Genomic DNA, 14,897 nt, shown 5'->3' on the forward strand with positions numbered 1-14,897 from the left:
AGTAGTATATCTACCTACTGCTTTTGTAGGATGGGATTTTTTTTTTAGAACAGCATCCGATTCAGCACTGAATTGTAAAATAAAACTATTATTGTCTTTGCTTCGAAGACTTTGTCCTTTTCAACATTTTACCAGTGAGGAAGTGTTTCTCACACTACGATTCTATGATTTAACCCAATGTCTCTTTTTCATAACAAACTAAAACCACTCGCAACCTGACGTTTAGCTCCTTTCGACGCCAGGGCCTTTCTGTAGTTTTATAGTTTCATGATTTCTTTCAGCAGGAGGAGCCCTGCTCAGCCCCCCCTGCAGGCGGCCCCTTCTGCCCCCGGAACGGCCCCTCCTGCGCTCTGCCCGCCGCCCGGCCCCACGGCGGCTGCGCACAGCCGGGCTCTGCTTGGCTGCGGCGGAATAATGGCGCCGGCGGCGGCGATTGGATGGAGGAGGGGGCGCGGCCCTCGCCTCTAATTGGCCGCGGAGCGAGTGATGGTGCAGTCTTAGACCCCTCCTCTGATTGGCTGCGGTGCGGCGCCTTTGATGACGTCATCACAGAGCCTGCCTCTGATTGGCCGTAACGCGGCGCGCCTGATGACGCAAGCGCGCATCCTGCCTCTGATTGGCCGCGACTCCGGCAGCTCTGCCTGCGCGCCGGGCCCGGTTCGCCGGGCGCCGCCATGGCGAGCGTACATGAGAGCCTCTACTTCAACCCGATGATGACGAACGGCGTGGTCCACGCTAACGTCTTCGGCATCAAGGACTGGGTCACCCCCTACAAGATGGCTCTGCTGGCGCTCCTCAGCGAGCTGGTGTGCGGCGGTGTGGAGCTCGCCCTGCTGGAGCGGCGGCGGCTCAACCGGCTGCTGCTGCCGCTGCTGCAGGTCGGGGCCTGAGGAGGAGGAGGGAGGGGGTGAAGGGGCTACAAGAGACGTGGGGAGGGGCTGTTTGCAAAAGCCTGTAGTGTTGGGATGAGAGGCAATGGGTACCAACGGGAGAGGGGCAGATTTAGACTAGACATCAGGAAGAATTTCTTCACCAGGAGAGTGGTGAGGCCCTGGCACAGGTTGCTCAGGGAAACTGTGGCTGCCCCATCCCTAGAGGTGTTCAAGGCCAGGTTGGATGGGGCTCTGAGCCCCCTGATCCAGTGGGAGGTGTCCCTACCCATGGCAGGGGTTTGGAACTGGGTAATCTTTAAAGTCCCTTCCAACACAACCCATTCTATGGTTCGTTTTTTGCGATGATAATCTCTTGTGTTCAGTGTGATCTGTGCTGAGTGGATGGCTCTTCTGTAATCCCTTCTGAAGTTTCTTCCTGTCTTAAAGGCAAGGTCAGGCAGAGCTGGAGCCAAAGCTCCAAATTAGCAAGAGGTTTGACTGTTGTGAAGTTTCATAATAACATTAAAATTAGACCTTGGAAAGTAACAGAATATGCATAAGACGTCTGGGAAAACTTATATATATGCACCAAAGTGAAAAAAATGTTCTGTAACAGCTCTTGTTTTGCTGCACAGGATTGATGGAATTGCTCCCTCGTGTTGCTCAGGTCTGATTAAAGGGTGCTTGCTTTCTACAACTCCAAAATGAGTCTTAGAGAGTTTATTTGCTGGTGTTTTCATTATCAGTATGTCATGGCCTGACCTGACATGCCTCTCTCCTTTACAGGGCCCTGACATGCCACTGTCGCGACTGCGCAAGGCCATTGAGGAGTCCTGCCCAAACCTGGCCCGTTCAGTGCACCTCAGGTGGGTACCAGGTCCTCCCCTCCGTGCCTCTGCCCTCAGGAGCCCCTCAAACCGTGTATAAAAAAACCTTCTGGGCCTTAGTGAATTAGTTACCACTTGGTTCTGTTTGTGTTTTCTTATCTGTACATGAAATAGAAGAATGTTTTATTTAGTGCATAGTATTAATATCCTAAATAAATGTGGTTTTCTTTCCCTGCTTAGGTTAAAAATTATGGCAGAAGGAGAACTGAAAGATATGGAGCTATTTTTTGATGATCTTTCAGAGGCATTTTCAGGGACAGAGCCAGAAGTTCATAAAACAAGTGTAGTAGGTAACTAATTGTTGTCCATAAGCTGTAGTTGATGTGCTATATTTGATGTGCTATGTATCATTGATGTAATTCACTCGGAATACAGCTTATTTTTCCCTTCTGGGAAGTGTAAAGGTTACATAATATGTTTTTTCTCTTGGTCAGATGTTTCATATTAACCAATAATTTTGCATGTTGTGCAGTTCTTGCTGATCTTGTTTTTTTTCTGTGATCAGATACTCTGTGTGATTTGTCACTAAATTAATTCCAGATTTACACCCTGCAAACTTGAGTTTCAGCATTTGGTAGGATGAGACACTTAAGCACAATGAAATAACATAATTTAAGCTTCTGGTTGTTGTGATTTCTAGGCTCCTCTCTGACACAGCAACCTTGCAGTTGTCATAACAGATGTTCTCCCTTGCAGGTCTGTTTCTGCGCCACATGATCTTGGCATACAATAAGCTCTCTTTCAGTCAGGTCTATAAACTTTACACCTCCCTTCAGCAGTACTTTCGAAATGATGAGAAAAAAAATGGAATCGATGAGAGTGACATGGAGCTGGCGAATACAGAGGAACTGGATGGGAAAATGGAGAAAGAAGAACTCGATGTACCTTTAAGGTGATATATTAATATTACAGTCTTTCCTATTTCTTAAGAGAATGTCTTATTTCACGTTACCGCTGTACACGTCAGAGTAGGCTTAAGCTTTGTCCAGCTCTAGATGCTGCTCCTGCTAAATATTCCCAAATCCCACAAATACTCTTGTAGGCCCTGTGCGTGTCCCATCGCTAACAACTTTAGCTGTGATACTGAGATGTAGCATCCTGTAATCCTGTAGTTTTTGGAAGTGTCTCTGCTTCCTTGGTGCCACCGTGTGGTAAAGCTTGTGGTTGGCATCAGATCTGCTTGGCGCCTCAGAAGATGATGGGACCTCGTTCTCGTGCTTCTTTGGGAATCACAAGCTGGAGACCAAGTGCTGCCCACAATTCCTTTCTATACAGACCATGGCTGAGTGACTTCTCTGGTTGTGCTAGTGTGTGATGTGCTACAGCTCCTGGGGAGGTAGCTTTTGCTTCCAGCAAGGAAAAGTTGCTCGCTAAGGAACAGTTAATGTTTTTGGTTTCTTATTTTCTCCTTCTATAAAAAAAGAACTTGCATTTATTTACATAAAAAATAAGGCTCAAATATTAAGACTTTTTACCGGCAAAAGGTGGGTTCCACTGTGAGAATAATCACAAAAGCATTTTCTGTATTCATATATTTAAAATGTACTGCCTTTATATAAACTTGTGCTTGTGCGTGCTCTGCTACAGCATGAGTGAACAAACAGCCTGTGGAGTCTGGCTTTATGCTGTAGTTGCTGACTTTCCAAGGAATAATCTTCTGCCTGCTCTTGCAGAACAGCAGTTTCCCTGAGTGATTGATGTGGCCGAAGTGCCAATTCATTATGCTGTGAAGAAGAAAGGAAAAACGGAGCAAAGCTATTTGAATATGTCAAGCCCAAATCTTCTGTCTGCTGTTTTTCTTTGGGCTTTCATGTGTATTTAGGCTCACATTCATATTTAGTTGTGATCTTCAGCCTGCAGAGACCATGCTTAACTGTTGGATTTTGAACTTTGATGTAGTAAACGTTCTTTTTTATAAGTTTTCTCCTTTTAGTTTCCTTTCATGATTTGAGCTATAATATCTCATAAAACTTTATAAAACAAAAATGTAGAGTGTCTGATAAAATGTATTTCCTCGTGTTATCATTGCCCTTGTTTCTAACCTGAGTGCTTCTTAACAGGGAGGAAGAGATATCTTGCAGTGGGCCTCTTTCTCAGAAACAAGCAGAGTATTTTCTTTCTCAGCAGGTACGTTAATTCTGAATAAAGTTGAGTAAATGATCCATGACATTAATTTCACCTTCGATTTTATCCACAGTGTTAGACATGATGTTTTCTTACATCTATTAAAGATTTGTTGATATTTCTCTTGTAGTTGCTCAGTTTGAGCACTTGGGGCTAAAAGTGTTTTGTCTGGGCATGCACACCATGTGATGATATTTGATTGCAAGTACATCACTTCCATTCTGACTCCAGGCCTCAGATTTGATGTTTTCTAGACACGCAGTATGGTTGAGTGTTGCAGCTGATAAATAAAAAATGGAGCAGAAATACACGTGGGGCACAAACATCAGTAAATGCGCTGCATGCTAAAAACCCCACATTTTAAATCTGCATGAAGCATTACATGTTTATAAGTTCTAAATAACTGCAAACACATCTCTCAGTTGCTATCACCGCTGGCAAACAGGCCCCTCTGCTCCAGCTCCAGTTTCTGGCACTTCACCTTCCTGATGTGCCCGCAGAATAGGGAACTCCTTAATCAGGAGCAGAGTTAGAGGTAGGGTTGAATGAGAAGACACTGCAGACTGCAGTGATCTGGCACAAGGTATGGATTTTAACTGCAAGAACATTCTGTTACGCTGTGGGTTTTAACTGGTGTCATTTATGAGTTCCTGTTACTGGTGTGTGTACATTTTTCCCCTCCTGATTAGAGTATCGTGGAGAAATCGTCGTGTTTAGGAAGGTTCTGAAATTTAAAGTCTCTGTTTGGTATTCAGTAGCACTTATTCTAGTAACTAGGATATTGTAATGTTTTATTACTTGATCTACTTGCTGAAGCTATGGATTTACTTCTGTTTAGTTTCCTGATTATTTTTTTTTTGTGAGAATATACATGTAATTGCAGTGAGAAATCCGTCATATTAGTTCTTCAAAGAGAAATTTAAACAGAATTCTCAAAGTACGTTTAAACAGTCCTTTGAATAAGCTTTTATTGGTCTCTCTGATGTCTGGAAAGTGAATGCTATAATGTAGTACAGCATAAAACTGTCACTGATATTTCAGCCTCATAGCAGACAGCGCTGTTAGAAAATCTTCTTTAATGTTCCCTCCAAGCAGATAACAAACTGACAAGCTTGTATGAAGATGTATTTGTAACCTTCCAGTTTGAGTCAATCTTACTTTTACTTCTCAATTTTTATTCCAGGCTTCTTTATTAAAGAATGATGAAACAAAGGCTCTTACTCCAGCATCTCTACAAAAGGAATTGAACAACTTGTTAAAATTTAATCCAGACTTTGCTGAAGCAGTTAGTATCTTTTTTCTTCATCCAAAAGGATTGTAAAGGGATTCCTTATCTCTAGGATGGGATTATTTGGGAGTAATTTCTTCTATACTGAAATATAAGCAGCTGATAAAAATGTGAGCAAGTTGCATGTAAATGTTCGGTAATTCAGACTGAAACTCCTGAAGGTACAGAGACCTTAATTAAGCCAAGCACTTTGCCACGTTTAGCTTTATGCACACGCATAATCCTCTTCATTTTGGTGGGACAATGTGAGGGCATCCTTGTTGAACTAAATTTAAAACTTCTTTGTATACACATTTGCTTAAGAAATTTCAGGCCTCATATTCCCACAGTTTAAAAATCAGCATGAAGTGCAGTACCTGTAAGTTTTGCTTACCGATGTTCACTTTACATATGGTGCTTAATAGCAATTTGTACTGAAAGCAATAGACGACTCAGCCCTGGGCTGAGGAAGACAGGATTTTCTTTGCTCCTTGCAAAGGCTGGATTTCACAGCTCCAGAACTCCTCTCCAGTGTTCTGTCATACCACGTAAAAGGTTGTTATGCCCAGGTCTCAACACCAAGAAGAAAGCACATAGTTTTCTTTCTATCTGTGTGGCACTTGGAAGTAGTGCTCATGCTTCTGAGTATCTTTGTGAGTGGGGACGCAGTGGGAGTCATGCCTCCATTCCCACTCGGTGCATAAATACAGGGATTCCACTTCTGTAGGGGTTTCAGACTCTGTGGGATAATTCTGATGGCCAGATCCTGGCCCGTGGGACACCATTTGGAAGATCCTCTAAGGGGAAACAGCCAGTTTTATCCCAGATTTACAGAAATTCTGCACAGGTAGCATCAATATCACCACAGCTTCTGATCAAACACTTTCCTGGCCATACAGTATTTCATGGTTGCACTTGTTGGGCAACTCTTTTCAATAAGAAGACACTTAGCAATTATAAACAAAATCTTTGTTTTAATAGATCTGTATAGTTAAAGCTGATTTTGCTTCATTTTTTAGCATTATTTAAGCTACTTGAATAGTCTCAGAGTGCAAGATGTCTTCAGTTCAACACACAGCCTCCTTCATTATTTTGATCGTTTAATTCTCACTGGAGCAGAAAGCAAAAGCAACGGGGATGAAGGTTATGGTCGGAGTCTGAGATACGCAGCTCTGAATCTGGCTGCGCTGCACTGTCGGTTTGGCCATTAGTAAGTTAATATCTTGTGCCACACAACTGAAATTCACCTTGTTGCATCTCGTAAGTGCTGGTAGATGGACCTTTCATTGATCCTGAAAATCTCTTCAGGAAAAGGGACTTTCTCTAATTGGATAACAGCTATTGTTGGGTTGGATTGGAATTTTCTTGGCATCTTGATTTGTTTTGTTTTGGTTTTATTTTGACATTTATTTCGTTTCCATAATAATTGAGCCATCTCCAGTAGCATAAGAGTTCACATTTATCTGTGTCCAGTTGCAAATATTTTCTAGGTATTTAAGTTCTCAGTTGCTACATTCCATGACCTCAGAAGGTCTGTGGACATTAATGCCTATTTTCAGCTATACACTCAAGAAATTGTGGTTGGTTTTCTGTTAATATTCAACTCAACATAGAGCCGATCTGGAAAAAGAATAATTAAAAATAAAAGCCCTCTGAGCTTTTTTAATTTTAAAATGCTGTGGGGCGGTGTTATTTTATTGATAAAGCTGCCTTATCTGTCTCTGTGTATGGTTTGCATTTCTTGACGGCTGCCTGTGTGCACTGTGTAAAAGGACTGGAGATGGGAAAGACATCTGCAAAATAGAGCAACAACTTTTTCTATACAGGCAGATACTTAATGTTGCTCCTGTTCAAACAATAACTCGCACACTGGCATGTTTGAAAGCCCACTTAGGGGTTACATTTTTGTAGTGGCTTGCAGATGCCATTTTGCTTATTACCCTCAGGACTAGAATATATTGCTGAAGTGCTAGGAGGGAAATACAGGCTTTCTCATGTGGTCTATTAAGTCAGAGTTCTCTTATGAGTGCAGTATGCATAATTTAGATGAGTATTCCTCCTCTGTATTGTAATGCTGTATTTTTAGCACTGGGAATACTAATATGTTCTCCCTTTTCCTTTGCCGGTAGCCAACAGGCTGAACTTGCGCTTCAGGAAGCCATCCGGATTGCACAGGAGTCTAACGACCATGTTTGCTTGCAGCACTGCCTGGTAAGAGAGCTGTGCTGAGGTGGAAGTTAAGTCACCTTTGTCTGTATTCTCTCTTTGCCCAGTGAACTGTTGCAGAACCGCTCTTACAAATCTCATCAAATGCATCAGTAATTTAAGTATGACTGTCCAACACTGGGATGGCATCGCTACTGGCAGATGGGTCACCCAGAGCAAATGACTGCAGGGAAACTGTGGGATAGTTTTGTTGCAACTCAGGATTACTTTCTTAAACAGGAGTTGTGATCCGAGAGCACCTAAGATCTCAGTATTAAGCTTGATGTTTAGTCTTATGTGTTTTAAAGAGACAAAGCGTGTCTTGAACTTCCTCCTTGCTGCCTCACAGAGTAATCAACCTGCTTTTGGGCAAGCAGAACGGAGGAGAAAAAGACTTCGATTCTTTAGTATTTCATTCTCTAATTAAAATTTTTATAATGAGTCGCCATCAATGGTATCAAGCTCCTGGGATGCTGCTTTCTGCAGTTAACTGTATTATGGGGCTTCTGTGCATTGCTCTGAACCTCCAGCGTTGACTGCTGTCACGCCAATGTCCCAGCCTCGCTGCACTTGTGATATATTCTGCTCTGCAGCATTTCATAGACTTTTCCTTAGTATCCTATTAATTCTGAAGGGGGGGGGGTATATTCCAGTGAGATTTTGTGCATTCTGTGCAGAAAGTAAGAGAAGAGAAAAGTACTGCAGCCGTCAGCTATTTGCAATCAGATTTTAACTTTTTTCCTTGCTAGAGTTGGTTGTGCATCTTGGAGCAGAAGATGTTTGATAGCTGTGTTCTGCTAGAGCACTCTGTAAACAAATCTTTACATTTTGGCTTGCCGGTAAGTCCATTTCACTTATGCTTGGCTTTATTCTAGGACAAACATGTGATGAGGGGAGTGTGCATGTTAGGGTTTTGGATTTTGTGGCCGGTCTGTTCAAAATATGTGACTGAGATTAAGCAGATGTATTTTAACAATCCAAAATGTAGCTCTTTATTTTTACTCTTCGTGTTAACAAACCAGGGTTCAGTCGCTTTAAGGAGAGTGCATTATTGCAAGACTCACTGTTTTTCCTTCTAATTGTTTGCTTTTTGGCCACTGTCTGTGGCTACTAGCCTGGCCCCATGCACCATTTCAGTCTTAGGCCTGTCACACAATCTGTTGGTGCTCGAGGGAGGTTCTTATGCCTCTGCCTTCTGTGAAACTCAGTGCTGATGCCTCTGGCAGGGCTTTGAACACATGTTTACTTGTACAGCTGTGTCCCAGCTGTGAAACCTTGCAAGGCAGCCCTCCCTTTAGATAGTTTTGTGTCCTGAATCTGTTGGCTGTTAATGTTTAGTTCTGTCTTCCCCAAGATCTGCAGTCTGTTTGTTAAGAGAATCGTTCTAAAAGGAACTGAACTGCTGATGTTGGGAGGTGAAAGCAGGCATAGCCACTTGATGGGGGAAAGGGAGGGAAGGCTCTGTGTTTTTGCAGCTGTTTCATCCAGGTACAAGTCCTGTCATCCTCTTTAAGGCTTTTTTTGTGGGGGAGTGGAAATTACCTTTCACATCTAACAAAATGGCATTCAGGTATGTGTGGGTGTGCATAAGTAGGTATTCAAAGAAATGCCTGGAGCAGTGTTCCTTTGTCTGTGCTGGATAACATCACCTCCTTTTGGGGGGGGGGGGATTTTTTTTCTTAGTTTAGAACTGTTGCTCCTGTGTAATTCAAAAGTAGAGTGAATTCTGTTGTCTTTCAATGCTGTTGGTATTTTTTTTACCCTTCTTCCCAGTACCTTGCTTCCCTGGGAATACAATCCTTGGTTCAGCAAAGAGCTTTTGCAGGAAAGGCTGCCAACAAACTAATGGATGCCTTAAAAGATTCTGATCTGTTGCACTGGAAACACAGCTTGTCAGAGCTCGTTGATATTAGTATAGCGCAGAAAACTGCCATTTGGAGATTATACGGCCGCAGGTATTCTGTTTCTTTTGGATTGTTGGGTTAGCTCCCGGTACTTGTTAGCACATAATGCACTTAGAGTTATTTATGTAGGTGTAACAAGTGACTGTGTCTCTCCACTGCACTAAAATAAAGCCATCAGACTGTGATTCAGTACAGGCTGAGTGCAATTATTTCCATTCTCTTGTGTTCCTTTATAACTCATACCGGTGAAGAGATTGAGTTTCCATTTAGTAGTGGCAAATAGATCATAAGTTGTTCCTGTGCCCCCATTTTCAGCATCTGTGTGCTTAGACTGTGTGTGGCTTTCAGAACTTAAGTATTTGATGTGCTCGCATAGTCCAGAGTTCCTGGAGAGCAGTTTTTTCTCAAGTTCATCCTCCCCCAGGCCTCTGGCTTACCAGAAAACATAGACTGTTGACATAACAAGTCCATAGATTAAAAATGGTTGTTGTTTGTTGCTTGAAAGCTAAAAGATGTTTCTCTTGCGCAAGCACCATGGCACTTCAACAAGCCCAAACATTGCTAAGCATGAACAGTCTGGAGGCTGTGAATGTGGGCGTTCAGCAGAACAACACAGAGTCCTTTGCTGTAGTCCTGTGTCACCTGGCTGAGCTGCACGCAGAGCAGGTGAGCTTTGTGGCGAGTGGCACAAAATGTCATTTGGAAGAGAGGACGTGTAGGTGTTACTGACAGAGAGCGCGAGGCTTGACTCGTGTTTTGTTCTGCCTTTTAACATCTGCATTGGGGGCAAAGGAAATACAGGGTTTTTTCTTAGCAAGTTCTTTCCGTGGGGCTTGTGTTGAAATCAAGGAGAGTGGTGCTCACCCCAGTATGTGTTTATCAGTGCTGTTTCTGCGTTACAGGGATACTTTGCAGCTGCTTCTGAAATACTGAAACACCTAAAGGAAAGATTCCCTCCCAACAGTCAGCATGCACAGGTAGAATATTTATGATTGAGCCTGTAAATTATGTATCTGTTATACAATAGGATCTGAATCCTTTCCTCTGTGTGCCTGGGGCAGTTTTGCTCGTTTCGTTTGGCTCATGACCTCAGAAGAAGCTGTGTGCCATAAACTTTTCTACAAAAGCATGAAAAAGTTGCCTCTGTTATTTTAAGACTGGCGAGACGTTTATCTCACCACAGCCTCCTAAGAAAAAACTGTTTAAATAGAAATGTCACTGACAGAGGAATACACATCTCCTTCATGTGCACATGTAGGAATGAAACGCTCTGCATTCATTTGGAGCTTCAAGTTCTGCTTAATTAGTACTGCTTATTTTGATATCTTGCAATCCAGAAATAACTGAGAGAATAGCTGGGTTTTGTGTGACTCTGGGAAACATGTTAACGCAGGAGTCTATAAGATAATATTTACACACAAGTGTTAAAGATTCCATTAAATATAGTTTAGTTCTGTTTTCACTAAATCATTAGTAATGATTTAAAAGAGCTTTTCTACTTAAAACTCAGTCAAAGAGGTGAGGTTTGGTATTGAAACATTGATCCAGACCTGAGCATTTCCGTTGAGGACAGTAATTTAGTAAATCCAGTAACTGGACAGTGGAATTAGTTGTGTCTAGACACAGGGGGGGGAAAAAAAGTAAGTTCTAACATGGGATTAGAAAATGAGGAGGCACTTCTTCTAAAACATGTTTCTGAATGTTCTTTGTTTAGCTCTGGATGCTGTTTGATCAGAAAATACAATTTGAGAGAGCCATGAATGATGGCAGATATCATGTAGCAGACTCTCTTGTAGCAGGAATTACAGCACTTAATAGCACTGAAGGCGTATACAGGTAAGAAATCATCAATCTGCATACACTTGCAGATATGTCCTATGAAGACACTGAAAGATTTAGCAAAATGATTGCTGGCAGTCATGTGCTTACATGCTTCCCTTTCCTGAACCAATTATGGTCATGTTGTCTAACCTGTAGTGCTTATTCGGTAGAGTATGCCCTGCAATAATGGTTTCTAGTTGTTTCTGTGGGCATTTTAAGAACTGGAATAGCATTAATGAAGGTCATGTTGTTCTAGAGCTGTAGATCTGTTATGAGAACACAAAATACTTCAAAATCTGCCATGGAAAATGTACTCAAACCTAAGCACAAAGCAGAATTTTATGTCAAATATCTAGGGATCTCAGGCCTGGTCTGAGCCCGAGTCTGCATCTGTCCTGGTTTCTATCCCTACAAAATGGAACAATATTGCTTTTCTCTCACCTTAGTAGGCTCTTGTTTCTAAATGAGAATTACTTGTTAGAAATAGGTAGCGTTAAAACTTGTTATTTGGTGAGCATGAAAAAAACCTCTCTGTTAAAAGCAGGTTTTTGTTGATTTTCAATGAGGCAAAACGCCTAAAAACATAGCCAATGCCAGTAAGCCGGAAGATCGGTATTCAAGCTGTGGGACCTGATGCTTGTCCTTCTGGAATTGGACTGTTTGTGATTTTTCTGATCTTTAAATATACTGCTCAGTGTATAGGTTCAGGGTGTTTTTATGCATCCCCTGCTGCTGTATATTTGTTTCTTATTTCCCTGTTTTTGCTCTTTCCCTGGTGCTCCATGTCCTTCTCGGCTCAAGCCAATTTTAGCTACTTTACCTCATACCTGTTTTTCTTTCAAATAATTACTTGTGCTTTCCAGCTTGCATGCCCTCCCACTTCTGCTGCCTGCTTGGCCTTTGGTTTTGACAATCCCTGTTTTCTGTCTAAAGCTGATTTATGAGTTTGGTCCTTTGTGCCTGTGAGTTGTCCAGCTGGAAGTGGAGACAGCTGGTTTCCCCCCTGCCGGTGTGTGTAACACGCGTACACTCTTTCAGAATGCCATCCTGCAGATACAAGAAAGAGAGGTCACAAAAAAAGAGACCTATTTTGCTGTGTTCTGAGGAGCAGAACTGTATCTAAAATGTAAAAATCTGATCAGTGACTTTTTCTTTCTACCACGGCAGAAAAGCCATTGTACTGAAAGCCCAAAATCAAATGTCAGAGGCGTACAAACTTTTGCAGAAATTGTTGATCCACTGCCAGAAAATCAAGAACACTGAGATGGTGATTAGGTAAGAATGTTTCATTTTCAGAGTATTGAAGCCACTTTGCAGTGATTAGAATCAGGCATTTCAATTTGTCTGTGTCCAGACTTCACTACTCTTCAGATTACCTACTGTGATTTGGAGATTACAAAATCATTTCATTTATGAATCGTGGTATGGAGGAATCCTCAAAATGTTGTGGCATTGAAACCTAGTATTTTTAACGTGTAAACTAAGAGGTAGTGAACTTTAAAATAAGTTCCATGAACACCTAGGTAGAAGGAAACGCTGCATTCCAAATAAAGAGGAAATAGAAATGCATGTGTGTGATTGTACCTTCAGAGTAGTTAGTGTGTTATTTCGTCTTTTGTATGTCAGTGGCATCTCCTGTTAAGGGTCTAATTGAAGTTTATTGTATATGCAGTAATGTAATTCATAGTAAAATCAATACTGCTATTGGATGGAATAATTGTTTGGGAAACAAGGGGGCGTTTTTCATCAGAAGAAAATGTTTGTAATTCTTTCCTCCTGTGGTGTTAGTGTTCTGCTGTCGATAGCAGAGCTCTACTGGAGATCTTCGTGCCATACCATAGCGCTGCCTGTCCTGCTGCAGGCCCTCGCCCTCGCGCGAGAGTACAGCCTGCAGTACTTGGCTTCAGAAACTGTGCTGAACTTGGCTTTCTCTCAGGTATGTCTGGGGTGTGTTTGCACAGCGCTGTAGGGCAGCATTTATTCTGGGGATCTGGATACTGGTTTAACCTGTGAGATTTAAGAACACATGGAATTAAATTATTGATTCCCAAGAAGTATATTCCAATTGTGAAATCTTTTGAGGAAGTTAATCAAACTCAAGTTGCATTTGTATCACTAAGATGTGTAGTTATTGCATGTCATTAGGCAGGCAAGCGTAAGTTGGCCCTGCTTTTGTTTCTTCAGTTGTTATTTTTCCTGCTAGTATTTTGGCTTTCTAGAAGCAGTTTGGCATGTGTTTGAGTTAAAAATAATGCTTGTAATGGAGTTCAGTTATATTGTTTATTCTGAGCTGGCAGAGATGTGCTTGCCAGCACTGACTGCAGTGGAGAAGCCGTGCCGAATGATTTCAGATAGTAGCTCATTTCCACTAATAATTTTTGATGTAAAAAGAAGATTACACAGAAAAAAAATTCTATCCTTGTCTGTTGTACATTGTGTTATTGGAAACAGATGTGGCTCAGGTTGGTCTTCTGAAGATGCCGCTCTTGCCGGCAGATTCCAGCATTAAACCAGCAATTATTTCTCTTTCAGCTGATCCTTGGCATTCCTGAACAAGCCCTGAATATTCTGCACATGGCTATAGAACCCATCTTGGCCCATGGAGCCGTCCTGGACAAAGGCTGTGCCATGTTCCTGGTAGCCAAATGTCAGGTGGCTTCTGCAGCTTCGTACACTCCACAGAAGAAGATTGAAGGTAGCGTGAAAAGGAATCCTCCTCTCAGAGTCTGCGCTCCAAAGTTGGGAAGTGCAGACCAGTGTATATATCCAAGTCCTACATGGTCATTGTGTTTCCTAGATATCGGGTAGCAAAATTAATTTGGAATTAGATTTTAAACAGATGCTGTGTTTATAATGGAATCCTGTTTATCTGCATACTTTCACAGCCATATTTTGCAGCAGAGGCTGAATAACAGAAAAGAGCTGAAAGACCATGTTGCTAAGACACAAATTGTTTTGAAAAGCTGAGGAATTTATAATTGGGCTCCTTAGAATTGAGCTGTATTGCTTGGAGTTGTTATTGTGACATTATCTTAAATATGACTGTCCCCCTTTTTTCCCACAGTTTTGGAATCTGCTATCTCGAATCTAAATGAAGCCAAGACTTACTTTGCCAAAGTGGACTGCAAAGAGCAGCTCAGAGATGTTCTCTACTTCCAGGCCCGGCTGTTCCACACCCTAGGCAAGACCCAGGAAAGGAACAAATGTGCTATGCTGTTCCGTCAGTTGCACCAGGAACTGCCGGCACACGGTGTCCCCTTGATCAATGCCTTCAAGTGATGTAGTTAAAGAGGAGATTTGTTTGTTTTCCCTGGTTTTTTTTTCTTTTTTACAAATGTCTTTTTGTTATATTCGGTCATCTGTGTTTCAGAATAAGTGCCAATAAATTATGGTCTTCTATGGAACAAACTTGTGTTTTGTTGTAATGACTTAAGGGGAAACATCAGGTTTCCACACATTTCACTTCTATTCTGTCCTTAAAATTAAGAATAGGAATCGAATGGGGGAATAAAAAGTTGCTTGACTGCATTGTAAACACGCTGAGGTGAGTAGAACAGTCATGATGAAACAGTCTGTTCTTAGTGATGTTCTCAAAATCAATGCTGGCTTTATGAACACTGGGGTACAAAATTAGTGGAAAGTGCAGGTGAAGCTCCTTTGTCCTCGTGTTAAGTGGTATAGAATGGGGAGTCTCATTTGAAATGTGTCCTTGCATTTAACCTGTCTTCAGTCTCTGTTTACTCTGTAGAAACAGATGGTACTGGCAGAAGGGGGGAAAAAACGGGATTCATTTGGAGAAGCCTATTGCTGCAAAGTC

The 14,897-nt window shown here is 42.0% G+C and overlaps 1 protein-coding gene across 1 annotated transcript; it reads left to right on the forward strand.

The window, feature by feature from the left end:
* Positions 1-628: 628 nt before the first annotated feature.
* Positions 629-14,389, forward strand: ANAPC5 (anaphase promoting complex subunit 5). The gene is made up of 17 exons (XM_054082759.1): positions 629-878; positions 1,659-1,738; positions 1,940-2,049; positions 2,456-2,651; positions 3,820-3,886; positions 5,067-5,168; positions 6,170-6,360; positions 7,280-7,361; positions 8,105-8,194; positions 9,129-9,310; positions 9,790-9,925; positions 10,162-10,236; positions 10,974-11,095; positions 12,248-12,355; positions 12,869-13,016; positions 13,613-13,775; positions 14,145-14,389. Exons 1-17 carry the CDS (start codon positions 675-677, stop codon positions 14,357-14,359), a joined length of 2,271 nt encoding a protein of 756 aa, XP_053938734.1. The 5' UTR covers positions 629-674; the 3' UTR covers positions 14,360-14,389.
* The last annotated feature ends 508 nt before the right edge of the window (positions 14,390-14,897 follow it).

The sequence above is a fragment of the Cuculus canorus genome, chromosome 17, assembly GCF_017976375.1.
Source record: "Cuculus canorus isolate bCucCan1 chromosome 17, bCucCan1.pri, whole genome shotgun sequence".
Lineage (NCBI taxonomy): Eukaryota > Metazoa > Chordata > Aves > Cuculiformes > Cuculidae > Cuculus > Cuculus canorus.

What these genes read in the sequence shown, in the direction of transcription:
- ANAPC5 (XM_054082759.1), top strand. Translation starts at nt 675, where the DNA reads ATGGCGAGCGTACATGAGAGCCTCTACTTCAACCCGATGATGACGAAC. An exon ending in TCATAAAACAAGTGTAGTAG is followed by an intron (nt 2,050 to 2,455) that starts GTAACTAATTGT and finishes TCTCCCTTGCAG; the next exon opens with GTCTGTTTCTGCGCCACATG. An exon ending in CCAACAGTCAGCATGCACAG is followed by an intron (nt 10,237 to 10,973) that starts GTAGAATATTTA and finishes TTCTTTGTTTAG; the next exon opens with CTCTGGATGCTGTTTGATCA.